At 40.8% G+C, this 20316-nt stretch overlaps 1 protein-coding gene across 1 annotated transcript in view; it reads right to left on the minus strand.

The window, feature by feature from the left end:
* DNAH8 (dynein axonemal heavy chain 8) overlaps positions 1-20316 on the minus strand; it is a 341076-nt gene that overhangs the window by 86237 nt on the left and 234523 nt on the right. Inside the window, exons 74-80 of the mRNA XM_070456508.1 lie at positions 19690-19861; positions 17573-17728; positions 11763-11918; positions 9897-10079; positions 5807-5912; positions 3877-4129; positions 3580-3770 (exon numbers count right to left, since the gene is read on the minus strand). Of these exons, the coding sequence (XP_070312609.1) occupies positions 3580-3770; positions 3877-4129; positions 5807-5912; positions 9897-10079; positions 11763-11918; positions 17573-17728; positions 19690-19861 (1217 nt within the window). The remainder of the gene's footprint in view (positions 1-3579; positions 3771-3876; positions 4130-5806; positions 5913-9896; positions 10080-11762; positions 11919-17572; positions 17729-19689; positions 19862-20316) is intronic.

Below are 20316 nucleotides of genomic sequence, written 5' to 3' on the forward strand. Positions count from 1 at the left end.
CTGGGAATCTTCCGACGAGGCCTCCATCCCCACAGGGACTAGGTGAAAGAGGAAGCCTTACTCTAGCACCGTTTCTGCTAACGCTGAGTTTACCGTAAGAGGAGCAAGCCCTAAAGAAAGTCGCCTGCAGATTTAAGGGATTTAGTCCTCTCACGCGGGCTTCCCAGGTGGTGCTAGTTATAAAGAACCGGCTTGCTAATTCAGGAGACATAAGAGATAAGGGTTCGATCCCTGGGTTGGGCAGATTCCCTGGAGGAGGGCATGGCAACCTGCTCCAGTATTCTTGCCTGGAGAATCCCATGGACAGAGGAGCCTGCTGGGCTACAGTCCACGGGGTCACAAAGAGTCGGACACGACTGAGCAACTTAGTATATATGCGCGCAGTGCTCTAACATGGAAATAAGATATGTCCCGTTTCTTCTTGGTTGTAACCCCCCAACACACATACACACACAATGATTTCATGTCATCATACACCTCAAAGACATCAAGAGAAGACATTTAAGTTACATAGGTGTTTTCAACACACCATGCACCTAAACTAGCCCAGAACAATCACAGCCTGTCCTGTTCCCCCCAAATATCCTGGCTCTGCCACTTACAGGCTACACAAACTTGGACAAAGAACTCAACTTCTCCCAGTACCCTCTTCTGTCAAATGAGTATAATAATAGACTCCATCAGATTGATTGCTGTGAAGATTAAATAAATTAATGTATGTAGAAAGCTAACAACCCTTGTGGCCCAAAGTAAAAGCTATATAATCATGAGCTATTATTTGACATTAACTCTCTGTCTGTTTTGGAAGGCTTGGGTCCAATCCAACCTGGAAGGCCAGAGAAGACCCCCTAAGGTGTCTTTTTGTCTGTGGTTTACAACAAAAGAAAGATGATGTCTTTCTAAAATAACCAGGCAGGGGGAAAAGGTGTACCAATTACTCAACAGTGCAGGATTGCCCCTGGTAGCTGTTCCATTTTTCAAAGTATTCTGTCATTCTCAGTTGAAGAAGAAAGTCAAAGGCACCTTCCAGATATTGCAGAAAACAAGTAGGAATTAATACAAAAGGATGGTCACTCTTGGGAAATCAAACATTTCTGCTCTGATAAATAAGTCTTTTTTCTTTCCCCTTTAGTACTGAGTTCAAAATGATAGAAGATATCAATGATCTAAGGGTTATGTTTGTTAACTTTGTAAAAAAAAAAAAAAAAAAGCATTAAAAACAAAGTTCTACCATCTTTTAAAAAATAATTTGGTCAAACTGTAAGCCAGTTTAAAATTACTACAAATGGTAGATTAAACCAGTTTTGATTTTTTGAAAACTCTCCCTGTGTTCTGTGCTGACTGTACTTCTGACAATCCACCTACCATAAAAATCCCAAATTAATCTTCTGCAGCACGGCTCTGTTCACGCTACTTCCCTGCTCATAAAACATTCCATGACTCCCTATTGCCAAGTAAATTAAATTCAAATTCCTCTCACTGACTCTCCTGACCCTACAGAGTCTGGTTCTCTCTGACTCTCCAGTTTTATGAAATGGGATCACAGATGTGCTCTAACCACAGCTCAGAGGTGTAGCCTTCTTTATTTTTTCTGTGACAAATCACATCCTCCTCACAAATTCCCACCCCAAGTCTTGCTGTTTCTCGGTCTCCTCTGATTTAAAGACCTTCTCTCAAAGAATCTAGTCTCTTTCGGGGAATGGCCGTGGCTTGGCTGGTTGTGCTGGCCGGGGAGAGGTAGAGTGGGATGGGTTTGTGTCTTGATGGGGAAATGCTTCAGATCTACAACCCCCCTCCCACCCCCACCCCACCTCTCCCCAGCCTCTCATCTGAGACACCTCTCATCTGTCTCAGTCACAGCCTAGGATCCTCCAAGCCATGACAAATCCTATCTGGGGGCATTAGGCTGTTGTCCACAGAGATTGGTACTTTGTCACTAGTTACAAAGTTCCCCTGCCCTGCAACTTCTTGATTGGAACCCCAGGCCCCACAGCTATGCACCAGCCCTCTCTGTATTTCCATGTCCACACTCCTGCTGCCAAACCTCGGGCTTATCCATCTATCCACTACCTTCCACCACTGACACTGTGATGCAGCGTCCATGTTGGATGTAGCTCAGGGCAGAAGGCACTTCCCTGCCCTCTGTGAATTTAGATGAGGTCATGCATCCTGCTATAGCCAATGAAATATGAGCACAAGTGACTTGTGTGACCTTTAAGAGCCAGCACACAATTTGCCATATCATGTCCCTTTTCCATAGTGATTATGGAAAGCAATTTGGATTCCTGGGTGACCATGACAAGCAGCTCAGATATGGACAGTAAAGGAGAAGTACACTTCTGCTGTGTTGAAACTCAGGGATTGTTTTTATGACCACAAAACCTGCCCTCTCCTGACTAAAACTAGATCCCCACTCTGACACTTCTCAAACTCGCTCTCTGTCAACCATCATGACCAGAAATCTCTGCACAGAGCAGAACTCTCAGGCTCATTTCTGACCCGCTCTCGGCTCTTCCACCCAGTCCTCTGCCATTTTACTTTCATGATCGCTCCTATCTGTCTCTCTTTATATTCCCATTGTCTTCACCCTAGGATGGGAATGCGTTTCTTGTGGTTGGGAAAATTTTAACAGACTCCCTTGAACTTCATTAATCCTACACTTCTCTGCCAGAGTCACCTTCCTAAAGACAATAAAAGGATCATATCACCACCTAAGACAACCCCTTAATTTCTTATTAGATCAAGAAATCCTTCTCCTGGGAATCAAGGCTCACCAATTTACATACTCTAGTCATTTCTTTTCTCATGCTGCTCTGCTCAGCATGGACGTTCTCTTCATTTCTCCTATCACTCAATGTCCATTTCAAATATCACTTTCTTCTTTGGGGGGAGAAGGGCAGCCAGAAAATAGTTTACTAAATGACTTACCAAAGAGCAAAAAAAAAAAAAAAAAAAAGAAAGAAAAGATTGGAGCATTTTCCCATGTATCAAATAACCTGGAAAACTTCACGACTTAACCTGCAAAGGCAAATTTTCCAAGGAGCTTTTTATGATCTCACTAACCACATGCAATCAACTCCCTTCTTTTAGACATAATATTTTGTTTAACTGAATTGAATGGAAATATCGCTCTTTTCTCTCCTTAATCATACTTTTAACATGGAGATAAGCAATGTATAGGATTCACTTTAAATATGAAATACAAGTGTGCTTTCTTTTTAAATTTACACTCTATAACATCATTATAATCCTCTGCTTAAGGAATTGCTCTCTTGCAGCAGAAAGCTCATCCCCCGAATCACTATTTTCCCTTTTGACATTTGAATGTCCTAATCCTAAGCAACAAAGCTCAAACTTAACTTAATGACATAACTAAAAATCGCAGTTAACACAGACCTGAAGTAAGTCATCTTGAGTAACCAGAGCAAAATGAATAGAAATCAGGGGGGAAGAAAATGAACTTCACTTCCAATAGAAAGTAATTCCTCTGTGTATTATAAGAATGGGTCTATGGGACATCAAACAGCATATCAAAAGCAATCTCCTTTAGATAGTACATCCACATCCCAAGCCCTTCACCTTTAATGAGAGCCTGAAACTCTCTGTGCTTCACGGTTCCTCTCTGAAGATCGATCTTTAAGGTCATGAGGAGTACAAAGAGGAACTTGTGATTCTCGTACAAGCCTCTGACAGAATATGTAAAAACCTCGTAGGTCAGATATTCAATAATATTTGTAATTCTCTTTTGAGGCAGTGGAGACTTCTCAGACCTGCAATATGTTTTAAAAATCAAAGAAGTAAAAATCTATTTCTAAGAGAGTAGCAATACACACAAAATTTTGGGAGGGGTAAGGTAGTTAGGTAGTGAGGCCCCACCTGGCCATGGACTGGTCAAATAATTTCAAGAACTGGGCCAGCGAGGTCTGGTACATGATGTTGACCATGCTCATCTCCGTGATGAGGAAGTAGAGGATACTGCCGCGGGTGGCCGCGGGCCGGAACTCCTCCTGGGCAGTGTTAATCTTGACCTCCGTTTCTGCAGCTACGTGCAGTTTTTCACTGACTTCAGCGGCTGTTAGCTTGGTAGTGCGGAGGACACCAATGAGAGATTCATCATCTACCAAGGAACCTAAAAACCAAAGAGGAAAGCCGGGGAATGCAAGATGGAAAATTTGCAAAGTGAGATGCATCACTTCTCTAATCATCCCGTTAGTTTTCAAGTTGACTTCTTCAAAGCCCACAGGGTGCAAGGGTGAATCTTGAGACACAGAAAGGCTTCTGGTCCAGCTATCTATCCGAGGCTTCAATCCGTTCTAAACATTCCGGCCTAGGGGTTATCCAACTCTGCCTGAAAATATGCAAAAGGCAGTTCTCAAGATAGCCCAAATGTCTGTTCTTCAAATGTCTAAAGAAAACTCATGTCTCCCTCCAGTCCCAGTGGTTTCAGCTGTCCCTTATGTGACGGCGTTGTTGCCTCCTTGATCATCTTGAGGGTCCCCTCATGGCATCACGGACTTTTCCATCCCATTTGTCTCACAGCTCAGGCTGACTCAAACATTACCCACCAGCTTACAGGTGAATTGTACACTTTCTACTCCTGCTTTAGTCCAACAGCCCTTGACACTGAGAACTCTGGTCCTTCTATGTCTCTAATAAGTTAGAGAGAAGCTCTGGCCCACCTGGGAGCAGGTGGATGCTACTGGAAGGTGCTGAGATGCTCTCATGGGCATGTCAGGTCTGCGAGAGAAGTCCAAATCATGACTAATCTCACAGGAAAGAGGTCTTGATCCAGTACACTCTTGGCTGGATCAGGGGAGGAACCCTCAGTCAGTCCTTGTTGGTAACATTTACAATGCCCAGAGGTATCCATCCAAATGGCTGGCGCAAGTCACAGACCAAGAGACAGGCAACTTCATCAGCACAAGCAGTTTAAGGCAGATAAAAGGCCTTTGCCATGAAGCCACCTTAAAGCGCTAGAGGCTGTTGTGAAAGTGACACTTAATGTACTTCTGGGAGGTTATGTTTTCCTTTTTTAAAAAAATATATATATCCAGGAGTTAAGGTGCTTCTGGAAAGCATTCATCTGCTGTTGTTCAGTCGCTAAGTCTCGTCTGACTCTTTGTGACTCCGTGAACTGCAGCACACAGGGCTTCCCTGTCCTTCACTATCTCCCAGAGTTTGCTCAAACTCACGTGCATTGAGTTGAAGTATTTATTATTAGTTTGCTAATGAACAATAGAATTTAGGTTGCTGTATTTTGCCTGTTACAGAATAGTATATCCACATATCAGGGGTTGGGACGATGACCTGACTGCCCGGCGATGAACCTATCCCAGCTTCTACGTGGGAGGTCCAGTCAAGTCAAGAGTGACTGAGCTCTGGCTGTCAAGTGTCTCTGACAAGATTACACACATCAAAACCCGTTGTGGCCACAGCATTTCAACACCAAATGAAAGAATTGATCTAAAAACACACACAAAAAAGATCCAGCACATTAGTTCCCTTCAGGCAAGCAAATTAGCCTATTATGAGTTACCTAGCTGTATTGGGAGCCCTTATTTTTCTCAGGAGAGAGCAATTATATCAAGAAAACTGTGTTATTATCAAATGCTCAGATGCCGGTTGCTAATTTAAAAATCAGATTCCCCGCAGTCTCTCTGTAATATCTAGATGGAAATTGCCTCGCTTGTTTTTGCATTGACAACTCAACTGTTTCCTGACATCTATAATCATGAGGGCATTGAAAAGAGGGTACAAGAAATCTATCCACAATCCATTATGTGATTATTTCTTAATAACACAATACCTTTTGTAGCACTTAATTTGTAGAGGAGGTTATCTTCAAGTTCTTTCATCTTCCGCTTATTAAAAGTCACATCCTCCAAAAGTTTAACCCTCTCAGACTCTAACTCCTGTTATTTAAAAAAAAAACAAACAAAAAATATCATCAGAAGTGTAATTATCAATTATTATGGCAAATCCAACTTACTAGTGTTTATTATTCATTTTTAAAAGTTTAAACCGAAATACCACTGAAACGACACTATCGTTAGTCAAATCTGTATTTTTGTTTCTCTCAACCATTAAAAAAAAATTATGCCCACTAGCATTAAGTTTCCGTAGCATGTACATTAGTATGCATGGGATAACTCTGCTAAAATAATTCTGCCCAGGCTTTTTCCACCTCTACATTTATTTAAATTAGAGTGTCCCATTCTCTTGGCCCTGTTCCCACATACCGCCCTCAGTGAGAAATGCTAACTATATTTGCAGTCAGAAGGGACAGAAACAAAGAGGCATTAAAACCAAGAAATGAATAGAATACTTAAGTTGATCGGAGCTTCTGAGTTGGGACCTGACTATAGGAACACCAGGTACTTGACCTGACATAGTCAGTTGCCAATATAAATCCACTTTACATTGTTTTGCATCTCCTTCTATCAGAAGGACTAAATTAGATATTTGGAGGGTATATTTTTTTTCCTACATAAGTGATGCATTCTTAAAATTATACTTTGAAAATTTTTTTTCAAACTTTCAGAAAAGTTACAAGACTGGTACCATGAACTCTCATATACCCTTCACCTAGATTCATCAAATAACATTTGGCTTTACCATTATTTCTTTATAATACTTATTATTACTGCTGAACTGTGTGCATGTGTCATCATCCTTCACCTTTAAAAACTGAACCATATCTCCTAGGAAACAGGACACTCTCTTATACAACCATAGTGCAATTTTCAAATTCAGAAAATGTAACATGACTACAATACTCATGCTAAATATAGAGTAAATTAAATTGTCTCAAAAGCATTCTTCACAGCATTCTTTTTTGATCTCACATGGAATCACGCTGTACTTAGAACTGCATTTAAAATGTGTTTTAAACTACTTATTTGAGAAAGTTTCTCAAAGAACTTTCAGAAATTCTTCCTAAATCAATTTGTCAATGAAAACCCAGAGCACGGCATTCATCTGTACATCTCTATGGCTTGCATCATAACTTGCATAACTTGCATATAGCGTAGGCTATATCTCTCTAACTAGATTCTGAGCATCTAGAGGGCAGGAACATGTCCCCCTAAATTCATTTTTTTAAAGAGATGTATTTGTTTACTTTCGGTTGCCGTGGGTTTTTGTTGCTGTGGGTGGGCTTTCTCTAGTTGTGGAAAGCAGGGGCTACCCTTTGTTGCGTGTGCGGGCTTCTCATTCCGGCAGCTTCCCTCATTGTAGAGCATGGGCTCCAGGGCACACACGCTTTAGGCTCCCGGCCCCAGAGCGCTGGCTCACTAGTTGCGGTGCGCGGGCTTTTGCGGCACATGGGCTTAGTTGTCACGTGGCACGTGGGAATCTTCCCAGAGCAGTGGTCGAACCCACGCCCTCTGCATTGGCAGGTGGATTCTTAACCACTAGACCACCAGGGATACTCCCTCCTCCCCATTCATTTTTCAAAATGCAGCAAAGAATCAGACACGACTAGGCAACTGGGCACAGTTGCTAGCAGAGACAGGCCTGATACCCTTGTCCTCTAACTCCAATGCTACTGCATACGGCCATTGTACTAGTGGTTTGGGGGTGTTTGATGGGTTAGTGGTAAAATCGTGGCTGTACGGGCAGCGAAGTGAAGTGTTAGTCACTCAGCTGTGTCTGACTCTTTGTGACCCCATGGACTGTAGCCCACCAGGCTCCTCACCCATGGGATTTTTCAGACAAGAATACTGGAGTGGGTTGCCATTCCCTTCTCTGGGGGATCTTCCCAACCCAGGCATCAAACCCAGGTCTCCCACATTGCAGGTGGATTCTTTATCATCTGAGCCACAAAGGGAATAATTAATGAATAGTCTGCATTAAAACAGTCACCCCCTGGGTGGCAGTATAGGAATATGTGGACAAGATGAAATCTTGTTAGCTTCCTTTTCAGTGTGATATGGAAAAACAAGCATTGTGGTACAGTGGACACTTGTGAGTTTACAGCATGACCTGTAAGTAGAGCTTATCTACGAGGCTTGGCAGGGTGGGAAGTCCATGTGCTCTTATGGGTTAAGACCTTATTCTCCCTGGTCTCCATTTGTTCATCTGTAAAGATGGGGGTATAAGAGCAGGGTTGTTAGGAAGGTTAAACATCACAGTCATGAGAGTTCATGGACCAGTCTTGTAACTTTTCTGAAAGTTTGAAAATTTTTTTTCAAAGTATAATTTTAAGAATCCTTATTAGTATAGGAAAAACAAAAAACAAAAAAACCCTCTGAACATTGCAGACTGTTTTTTCCAGCAAGGTTGGTATAAGTACCTAAGCACCTCTCTTGAAGAGGAAGCTCAAGCCTAGAGGAGTGGGTGTAGGGTGCTCTGGGGATGAGGAGTGTACCCTAGACAGCGGAATGGCCTGCCTTAAGAAGTTAGCGAAGTTTGCATTGGGGATCTAAACCAATGAGGCAACATCTCAGAACAGACCAACAGCACCAGGTAGACCAAGAAGGAAGGCCTGATTTTCAATAGTTGAGACCATGTGGCCTTTTTTTGTTTGTTTGTTTCCATTTATTTATATTAGTTGGAAGCTAATTACTTTATAATATTGTAGTGGTTTTTGCCGTACATTGATATGAATCAGCCTGGCCTTAAGAGCTGATAGAGGCAGTGAACTGAGGGGCCTATGCTCTCTGCCAGACTCTAGAAGTGAGAGAGTTCCGTTTCTGGATTGCATAAACCCTTGGCTGTTTTTTTGGAAACTAAGATCACACAGCTAATGAGAGTGGAAGCTGGGACTGGCCCATTTCACCCCACTACACTGGCTATCTTTCAAGGGCTTGCCCCAAGTCAGCCATTTCTTACTAACCAGGTGGGATTCTACTTCTCATTTTACTGAGCCCTCTGATTTTTTGGTGTCAGTATCTTTCCCTTTTTGAATCTTTCCTTTGTATCTGTTGCCATCTGTTCACGTCTCTTCTTTTCCACCATTCTTTTTCTCACCCTCCCATTACTATTTCTAACCTGGCCTTCTCCTTGAATCCTTAATACTAAAATCAGTTGTGCTATGCTATGTGCTAAGTGTCTTTCAGTCGTGTCCAACTCTTTGCAACCCCATGGGCCATAGCCCACCAGGCTCCTCTGTCCATGGGATTCTCCAGACAAGAATACTGGAGTGGGTTGCCATTTCCTCATCCTGGGGATCTTCCCGATCCAGGGATCAAACCCATGTCTCTTATGTCTCCTGCATTGGCAGGCACCTAGGAAGCCCTTAAAATTAATTATATTTAAGCAAAATATATAAAATTATATTTTATTTATAACATTTAAGGTTTTCTGAGCTTTATCTTAAAACTTAGTTTATCAGGCCCTTAAAATTTTCCAGCTTTAAATTGCTCTTTGTTTTATTAGAACTGTCAATTATACTTAATTTCTCTGCTTCAGTATAAATTTTATTTAATTAAAATAAAAGTAAGGCTCCCTACATCATTAGATTATTAGAGTGTGGTAGTACCAATTATAGCCAAGTATATCAATTACTATTGCAGTGTAGTAGTTAAACCTACTAATAATATTCATCCAGAGCAATTTCTTTTTCTTCAGGATCATCATTTGATTGAATTTTTCAGGTGAAACTCAAGATTATTCATCTATAGGGTTGTAGATATGAAAGTCAATATACCCAAAGCCTTAAAGTCAGAAGTAGAGAGTGGTGTGTGTGTGCACATGTGCTTTCAGGGATCAGAAAAGAGGTGAGTTGCATGATTTCTCAACAAGACTTGAGACTACAAAACAAATATTTAGGCTAACAAAGGTAAATATGATTTGCTTCATTTTTTCCTTTCCATATATTCAAAATTTTCCTAATACATTAAAACATTATTATAATTTATTATAAGTAGAAGTTCTTTACCTTGAGAAATTATTACCTGTTTCTCTGTTAGAATTACCCTCCTCAGTAACTGGTTCTCAAGTCCTTTCATGGTAACAGTGAAATCAATGACTGACGTTTTAGCATTGATCTCAGGGGTAAAGGCAGGGTTTGGTAACTTTGTTGTAATATAAAGTTTAAACGTATCCATGACATCACATTCCTTATCGCCAACTTTCACCTACATCAATTCAAATACTAAATTACACACAGCTTAAAGGGCAGACAAGGAATTTGGGTTCAATTTAGGAGGGAATTTACCAAAGGTCAATGCAGTGAAACTTGAATGAATTACAAAAACCAGTTGTAAAATTTTAATCACTGAACTTATATGATAAATCATATTCTCTTAGAATAATTTAAACTTGTGGTTTAAATTCTCTTCCTGCCTGAAGATGATTTTAGCCATGATGCCAAGAAAATTAAATGAAAAATTTATCCAAAACGAATGTTGAATAAAGCAGTGGTCCCCAACCTTTTTTGGTACCAGGGACTGGTTTCGTGGAGGACAGTTTCTCCACGTACTGGGGGAGGGGGGGTGGTTTCAGAATGATTGAGGCATGTTACATTTATTGTGCACTTTATTTCCATTATTATCACATTGGCTCCTCCTCAGACCATCAGGCATTAGATCCCAGAGGATGGGGGCCCCTGGAAGAAAGGAAAACTCAGACTTGTCTAAGATTTGACTGCTTTTCTCCACCTGAGGAAATTTCCTACTACAGAAATTCGTTGTGTTTATAAGAAGTGCTATTTCTTTTTGCATTTCACAGTCATATCTGAAGTACATTTGACAAGAGAAAGGGTTAATGAAACTGGCATTTTTTTCCTCAGAAAGATAAACATAACATATCTTAAACATAACATATCTTATAAACATAACTTATCTTAAACATAACAATTTTCAGTGTATCAAAAACAACTGGGTTTGCTATCTAAAATTCAGGTAGAAATTCTAAAATTTTAAATGACTTAAATTTTTAATTAATATTAATCTTGCATGTGAGTGAAAACCACATCACTAAGGCACTAATTCTCAGGCATCACGGACTTCACATTGCAGGTAAGAATCTGGGTCTTTTAAAAGCCCTTTCAGGAATGGACATACTAAAACCTCCTTTGGCATATTAAATATGGCATAGGAAAAAATTCACATTATGAAGAACATTCCTCTAAATAAATCTCTTTAGTTAACAAGAAAATTGGCATTCTTATTCACTGATATTCATGAAATTAAGTTATTCAGAGCAAAAAATTCTCGATCAGAAATGCTGTCATTCAGTAAAACCAAAGAAAACTAAAAGTAAAGAATGAAACCTATTAAAAAAGAAACACTTTTATTGAAAACAATTTATGTTATCACCAGTCATCAGAAACCATATTCTACTGCTTCCAGCAAAGTTTGTGAGTTTGAATTGAAAGTTAATAGAGAAATAAAATCAATGTCCCTAGACTTCATTAAAAATGCCATTTTATCCAGTGAGGAAACACAGGTTTTACATGGTTTGAAAGAAGTATACAGAAGTATACATGGTTTGAAAACCACCTTTCTCAGAGCTGCTAAAATATACACATTTTGTGTGTAACAATAATAATAATAATCACCAGACGCCTTTCCTTCATATCTTGTTTAGTTTCAGATAAATGGCTATTGTTAGCAAGATACTGTTCTCCGTGCTGTATATATATACACATATATGTTACATATATATATATATTTTTTTTAAGGAAAACACTAAATATGAGTTTAGAAATAATTCTTCCAGCATGTCAAATACTACCACCTGAAGAAAACTGCCTTCGCTGCTGTGCTCAAAAAGATAAGTAGATGTCACCATTGCTCTTTTCTTTTTTTAAAGCTTACCTTGAAAGTGGTGCCTGATTTAATAAAATTCTTTTCTAATACATTATCCAGGGCTGGATCCAGCTCTTCACGGATGTCCTCAATAAGAAGGGGTCGGCCCAAGGAAAGACTGTCTTCCAGGTGTGTGCGGAAATATTTATGGTTCAGAGAGGTTACCTAAAAATAAAGAGTTCGTTGCTGCAGAAGTGTTACAAAGAATGTGCCTGTTCCTGAGTAGAAACCAGAGATATTTGGGCAAGGGACTAAGAATTCTAAGGACTGTACAGGAAGCCTTAATTATAAATATAAAAGTAACAAACAAAACATAATTTTCAAAACTTGGGGGGTCATGACTTTGTGGAAGCCCTGGGTGTGTAGTGGGGGTCTCTCCGAATGAAAGAGAGGCAAATGTCATTCCTTAGTTGGAAGTCAGAGCTCTGCTCCGGCAGATGGAAGAGGGGTAATCAAGGGCTAACCCTTTAAACTTACATAGCTACAATCATTCAAAGAAAGCAAACTAACTTGCATTTTTGTGATACTCACTTATCTTCTCAGGACACCTATGAGATGAATAAGTGATTTTTTAAAAAGCATAGGAATGTCAGAAATGACATACTGGATCAACCTAAGGTTCATCTATATATTCTGTCTCTAACAGTGGCATAACATAAGAATATGGTATTTTGCATAAAATCAACCTAAAAGACTATACTTTTTAAAAATATTCTTACATTAAAATAAATTAGGATTCTGAATGTCTGGTGAGGTTCTCCATTTTTAGATCAATGTTCGTTATTAGTTAAAACACACCAACTGGGCTAGTTGATTTTTGCCTTAGTCAACTGACTTGGAACTCTTTACTTCTCCAGCGATCTCTCCCTCTGCCTAAGTGTGAGGATTCCCAAAGGTTCAGTCCTCAACTCTCCACCTTCTTATCCTCTATTCTCTGAATTCAACTATTGCCTTTACGCTACTGTGAGTGCTGATCTTAAGATACAGGAGAGGACTTCCCTGGTGGTCCAGTGGTGAAGACACTGGACTTCCACAGCAGGGGCACGGATTCTATCCATGGACTAAGAACTAAGAATTTAGACAAACAGTAATGACAACCCTATATGCAAGACAGCAAGAGACACAGATGGAAAGAACAGACTTTTGGACTCTGTGGGAGAAGGCGAGGGTGGGACAATATGAAAGAATAGCACTGAAACTTGTATATTACCATATGTAAAATATATGACCAGTGAAGGTTCAATGCTTGAAGTAGGGCATCAAAGCTGGTGCTCTGGGACAACCCAGATGGATGGGGTTGGGAGGAAGGTAGGAGGGGGGTTCAGGATGGTGGGACACATGTACACCCACGGCTGATTCATGTCAGTGTATGGCAAAAACCACCACAACATTGTAAAGTAATCAGCTTCCAATTAAAATAAATTTTAAAAAAAGATCCTTCATGTCACAAGCAGCCAAATAAACAGAAGAAAAAACTTAAAACTAAAAAAAATGAAAAAGGAAAATCCACTGAGACATCAGGTGATTAGGAGGGTGAAATTTAAAAATATTATCTCTCATTTGCAATGAAAAAAGGTGTGGAATTGAAAAATAAGTCTATCTTTGTTCTGTTTTGATCAAAACAGAAATAACTAAAAACAGAAAATCTTGCACACGATAGAACTTTTTCCCCTAGATGGATAGCTTTATTTATATAAATGATGTGCTGTGCAAGACCTTACTATGAGTTGATAAGGTAAACGAATCCAAACAAAGAGCTTTAACTAGCTTATCTAAATAAGATGAAATAAGGTCCCAAGAAGACTGAATGTAATTGTCCTGCTCTAGTCCCCAAGAAGCAAACTCTGTTTTTGTGATGTCTTTCCCAAGTGTGATGGTTAAATTTATGTGTCAACTTGACTGGGCTAAGGAATGCCCAGATAGCTGGCACGCATTATTTCAAGGTGTGTTTGTGAGGTTGTTTCTGGAAGAGATTCGCATTTGAGTCAACAATCTGAATAAAGATTATGGGCATTGTCCAATCCATTAAGAACCTTGAACAGAACAGAAAGCTGGAGGAAGCGCCAATTTGTTCTCTGCACAGGTTAGGACATATCCATCAGTTCTCCTGCCCTTGGACATCAGCTCCTGACTCTGGAGACTTCAGACTGGACTGGGACTGACCCCACTGGCTCCCATGGTTCTCAGGCCTTCAGAGTTTGGACTGGAATGACACCACCAGCTTTTCTGGGGCTCCAGCCTGTAGACAGCAGATCAGGGACTTCTCAGCCTCCATAATTCCATGAGCCACTCCTTCATAATAAGTCTCTTTCTATGTATCTGTACCTGGATATCCTTTTGGTTCTGTTTCTCTGAAAAATCCTGACTAATATACCAATTAAAGAAATAATTTTCAAATTGTTGATTTATTAAATCACCTTTTAACCACCTTTAATATTTTTGTAAACTTGAAGTAATATCTTGGAGTCATAGTTTCGGGTTGGGAGTCACTTGATTTTTCTCACGGAGGAATACTGTGTGGAGGCCACCATGAAAGCCTGTATCATCCACACAAACACTTTGGAACTAGGTCTTTACTCAGTGAATTCTTCACAGGGGAATTAAGCAAATACATTCTTTATTCAGAAGTCAGAGCTATAGGTGCTGGAGATGGCTTTGAAGACGACCTTGGCAAAGCTGCCAAGGTGAAATGCAGCCCTGGACATGCCAAATATGTTTTGTTTTTCATTTATGAAGTGTTCCATTTTTCATTTTGCCTTCCTTACCGAGCACAGAAATGATGGTTTTGTTTCATTTTCTTTTCATTTATGTGTGTTTGTGCATGTGCTTATCCACATACTCAGAAAAATACTATGCTGTCTGAGTAAAAAAGATGCAGTTCAATTTACATACATCCCAGCAGTTGATGGTTTTTAAAATAAGAAGTATCTCTGATATATTTCTCTTACTTCCTCAGGAAGCTTCTTGGGATGAGGCTGCATCAGGATGGACATGGCTGAAGACTATCAATGAATTAAATGGAGAAATAAAGCCACGATCAGAAAAAATAAGACTAAGATGAGCAGGGAGATCGACAGCCAGGGAGGCAAGAGGAGTGAGGACCGGAGCAAGGAACAAGTTACAGCTGAGCTGGGTCCAGGGTGCTGAGTTCAGGAGGAGGAACACTCTGGTACATGCCACGCATGCACTTCTGTCTATACAACTCCTCAGAAGCTACATTCCCATCAACCTCACTTTCCTTAACTCTTCCCCTCCACTTATACTCTCTGATCTTTGCCAGGATTTTTCTGAGTTTTTTCTAAGTCAATATAGATTGGAGTCTTAATAAGGTGGGAGAATCTTGGGGGTGCTCCAGAGCAATAGGCAATGTCCCCATGCCTGCAAAGTCTTGATCTCAGAAGTGAATCTTTCACTATTTCACCACTAAATGTGGTGTTTCTTGTAGGCTTTTTGTAAATACGCTATCTGATTAAGGAAGGGTCCTCTTAATCTTGGGCTTCCCTGGGGGCTCAGATGGTAAAGAATCTGCCTGCAACACAGGAGACCCAGGTTTGATCCGGAAGATCCCCTGGAGAAGGAAATGGCTACCCACTCCAGTATTCTGGCCTGGAGAATTCTATGAACAGAGGAGCCTGGCGGGCTTCTGTCCATGGGGTCACAAAAAGTTGGACATAACTGAGCGACTAACTCTTTCTCCTAATCTCAGTTTGCTAGAAGTTTTGATTTTACCAACTACTTTTTCTGCATTTATCAAGATGACCAGATGACTTTTTCTGGGTTGGTTTTATTTTCCTGTAATTATTACACACTTTAATTCAATAAACACAGAAAATATAAAGATGGCATAAAACCATAAATATAACAAGAAGTTTATAGAGTTGTTGCTGTTGTTCAGTTGCCCAGTCATATCCAATTCTTCATGACCCCACGGACTGCAGCACACCAGGCCTTCTTGTCCCTCACCATCTCTGGGAGTTTGCCCAACTTTATAGTATAAGTGAAAGTCACTCAGTCATGTCCGACTCTTTGCAACCCTATGGACTGTAGTCCATGGAATTCTCCAGGTCAGAATATTGGAGGGGGTAGTTGTTCCCTTCTACAGGGAATCTTCTCAACCCAGGGATCAAACCCAGGTCTCCTGCATTGCAGGTGAATTCTTTACCAGCTGAGCCACCAGGGAAACCCAAGAATACTGGAGTAGGTAGCTTATCCCTTCTCCAGTGGATCTTTCTGACCCAGGAATCAAACTGGGGTCTCCTGCATTGCAGGTGGATTCTTTACCAGTTGAGCTACCAAGGAAGCCCAGTTTATAATGTAGTAGAGACAAAAGACAAATATGCAAAGAACAGTAATTTAAAGCATATTTCTAGTCCACAACAGAAACACAAGGTGTGTGAGGCATCAGGACAGGCTATATGAAGCTATGGATTCAGGCAAGTCTGGTGAAAGGTAGTATTGGATGTGGACTCTGAATAATGCTCAAGACTTTCATCTTGGATATAAGTAAAGTGGGCAGTTGGGTGGAGGAAACATTCTGGTTAGTATAATAGACACACTACAAGAAAAACTTTGGGTCCATAGGCTTGGAACTCGGAACAACGTCAAGGAAACAAAGAATAGTTCATATTGTAACACTGAATTGAAATATCAATGTCACAGGATCCTCAAAGGAGCCAGGAATGTTGAAATCCTGCCCATGTCTACCTCTACCTTAAGATTAACACCTTGGTAGACTCTAACTCCAATGCTGAACTCCAGAGTATGAGCAAGTACCTGAGTTAGGCTGGAGCAAATGACTTTAAACTGAGGAATCACAAGTCCTGTGCTTGTCATTTTCCTGTAAGCACAATCTCAGGGCCCAGAATAAAAGCCTCATCCAATATGAGCAAAAGCAATACAGCCAGGGAAATGGACAGAGAAAAACAAAGTGAGATCAAGAAAGATCACAGAGAGAAAATAATTAGGGCCAGGACTTCCCTGGTGGTCCACTGGCCAAGACTCCCTGCTCCCAAAGCAGGGGGCTGGGGTTCAATTCCTGTTCAGGGAACTAGATCTCACATGATGCAACCAAGAGTCACATCAGTTCAGTTCAGTTCACTCGCTCAGTCATGTCCGACTCTTTGCGACCCCATGAACCACAACACACCAGGCCTCCCTGTCCATCACCAACTCCCAGAGTCCACCCAAACCCATGTCCATCGAGTTGATGATGCCATCCAACCATCTCATCCTCTATTGTCCCCTTCTCTTCCTGCCCTCAATCTTTCCCTGCATCAGGGTCTTTTCCAATGAGTCAGCTCTTTGCATCAGGTGGCCAAAGTATTGGAGTTTCAGCTTCAGCATCAGTCCTTCCAATGAACACCCAGGACTAATCTCCTTTAGGATGGACTGATTGGATCTCCTTGCAGTCCCAGGGACTCTCAAGAGTCTTCTACAACACCACAGTTCAAAAGCATCAGTTCTTTGGTGCTCAGCTTTCTTTATAGTCCAACTCTCAAATCCATACATGAGCACTGGAAAAATCATAGCCTTGACTAGATGGACCTTTGCTGGCAAAGTAATGTCTCTGTTTTTTACTGCAACTAAAAAGACCTCTCGTGTCACAACTAATACCCAGGGCAGTTAAATAAATAAATAAATATTTTTAAAAAGCAAATAATCAGAGTCTTTGCCCCAAATCACTGTCACAAAACTCAAAGGTGTGAATTAGCAAACAACTATCATAGAGATGACAATTTAATGACTGAAAGATTCAACTGAAACTGTGGGAAAACTTCATGATTTCAAGATTACTTTCCCACCCACCAAATGGTACATACCTGCAAGTCGTTTTCTTTTTCCTTTGATTTAATCCATGTTTTGCCTTGAGTTTGTGGGTCTATAAGGAGTGGGTATCTGGTGGCCTTTGTCACAATGATGCCATTCTGAATTGAGAGGTCATCTCCTGGTAAACCCTGCAGCCCCCACTCTCCAATCTGCATAACAGGAAATGGATGTGGCCACGCAAAGGAAGACAAGAAAGCTTTTGTTAGTAATTAACAATGCCCTTGGACTGCAAGGAGATCCAACCAGTCCATCCTAAAGGAGATCAGTCCTGGGTGTTCATTGGAAGGACTGATACTGAAGCTGAAACTCCAATACTTTGGCCACCTGATGCGAAGAACTGACTCATTGGAAAAGACCCTGATGCTGGAAGGGACTGGGGGCAGGAGGAGAAGGGGACGACAGGATGAGATAGCTGGATGGCACCACCAACTCAATGAACATGAGTTTGAGTAAACTCTGGGAGTTGGTGATGGACAGGGAGGCCTGGTGTGCTGTGACTCATGGGGTCGCAAAGAGTCGGACACAACTAAGCAACTGAACTGAACTGAACTGAAAAATGCCACAAAAAATTTAAAATTTGGACTTTATCTTTCAGATTAGGACTATGCAACATTCATGTAAAAAAACTCAAACTTACAAATGTGAACCAAATAACACTAAGTTAAACAAATTTATCATCTAATAAATCCTTTTCCTAGTAACCGGAGACTGGATGGGATCTAGATGGGCTGGAGTTAGCAGAGACAATGAATATTCTGAGAAGTCAAGAGTAGGCAAGCCCTAAGGGTTCAGCCTCTGAAATTTCCCCTTCCTGCTCTCTGGTTCTGCTCACATGGGGGAAGGGGCACTGCACAGCTGGAGGCAGAGAAATTAGGGGACAAGAAATATTACATTGGCAGGAACTCATCAATGACTTTTCTAAATATTCCTTTCAAAATCAAGAAGGCTCTGTGCTCAGTCACTCTGTCATGTCCAACTCTTTGTGACCCCATGACCTGTAGCCTGCCAGGCTCCGCTGTCCATGGAATTTTCCATGCAAAAATACTGGAGTTGGTTGCCACTTCCTACTCCAGGGGATATTCCCGATCCAGGGACAGAACCTGCAACTTCTGCATTGGCAGGTGGACTCTTTACCACTGTGCCGCCTGGGAAGCCTGACTCCACATGGTCAATAAAATCACCCAAGATGCAGAGAAGCCTCCACCTTCGTTAAATTATCTTAGCTCCTCCGAAGGCCATAATCAGTGTGTTTCCAATACATTATCTAGTCCCTGTAGGGACCAGCTGAACACTGTTTGAATTGGAAAAGATAACTTTTTGACTTTTAAATAGAGATAACTTGAAATTAATAGCTTGGCTTCCCTAAGGAAACTGCAACTGGGGAGCATATTTACAAATGAAAAATCAGCACGTGAATACAAATCGCTTGGAAAGCATTTAATACTGCAAGAGGTCTGTAAGATAGACTGAAAATTGACAATGGCATCAAATTTCTAGCGAGAAAGGTTAGTCTAGCAGTGCACGCTATCACTCAGTGATGCCAGAATGTGCTATTGTGTTACACTGTTAAACATTAAAAAAGAAAATAATCAAAAGAAAGTTAATAATACCAATACTTACAGCCTAGCCAATGTCTACCTCTTCCTAGAATGTTTGTAAGAGAATGAGATTCAATAAGAGTGGTGTAAATAATGGAGGGTTATAAGAAGAGCTCAATATTAGCAAGCTTGTAGCTCAAAAATGATCTTATCACTCAAAGCAGTGCAATTGAAGACATGGGTTTGAAACCTGGGTTGGGAAGATCCTCTGGAGAAGGAAATGGCAACCCCCTCCAGTATTCTTGCCTGGAGAATCCCACGGACAAAGGAACCTGATGGGCCACAGTCCATGGAGTCACAAAGAGTTGGACCTGACTGAGAGACCAATTTGAAAGCAAGATTTCTTAAAATGCAAAAGAACTTTTGTACCACAAAGAAAAAAATTTTTGTCCTGCTTCAGTATTTTGAAAATGATCTTTCCAATTAAATGCAGAAAGAGTAAGTCAGGCACACCTTGATTTCTTGTGGATAAAATGAAATTCAACTAATAATATAAGGAAAGTAACACTCACTGTTGGAGGATCCACCAACATTGAAATAAGATTCAGGTTTTCAGTGAAAGGAATCTTCCGTGCTTTCAACTCCATCTCCCATTGCTCTTTCAGTAAATAGTTCCTAAATATCTGATTGAAAGGACCAAGGTAGGACAGGAATCCAGTGCATAGCAGAATATCACCTACAAGCCTGTTAAGAAACAATAAAGTGAATCACCAACACGTTTCAAGCTCTCCCAGTAAGGAATGTGAAAGGCCATCGGGCAGTTTCATTACTAGGTGAAGTTCTTCTCTGCTCCCTGCTTAACACTTGGCAACAAGACATGGAGAGGATAAAGGAGCCTAAAGGCCCCAAACGGGGTAAGAGTGGCCTCATTTCGGGTAAGTCCAGGAGCAAGAAAGAGGCTCCTTCCTGAAGCCTAGAGGTCCTGAAGCTTGACTTCCAGATGAGGAAGAAACATGTCCTGGTCCTGTTCATATTCAGTCTTGATTAAACCACTACTTCTTTGTCATCTTCTTTCTTTTTTCTTTTGCCATTCTCCTACTCCCCTCTCATTCCCTCTCCTTCAGTTTTCAGAAGACACCAGCCCAAGATGCCCTTCCATCTAGAACAAATTGTCAGTCTACACTTTGAAAAACCTTGAG

The sequence above is a fragment of the Odocoileus virginianus genome, chromosome 27 (assembly GCF_023699985.2).
Source record: "Odocoileus virginianus isolate 20LAN1187 ecotype Illinois chromosome 27, Ovbor_1.2, whole genome shotgun sequence".
Classification (NCBI taxonomy): domain Eukaryota; kingdom Metazoa; phylum Chordata; class Mammalia; order Artiodactyla; family Cervidae; genus Odocoileus; species Odocoileus virginianus.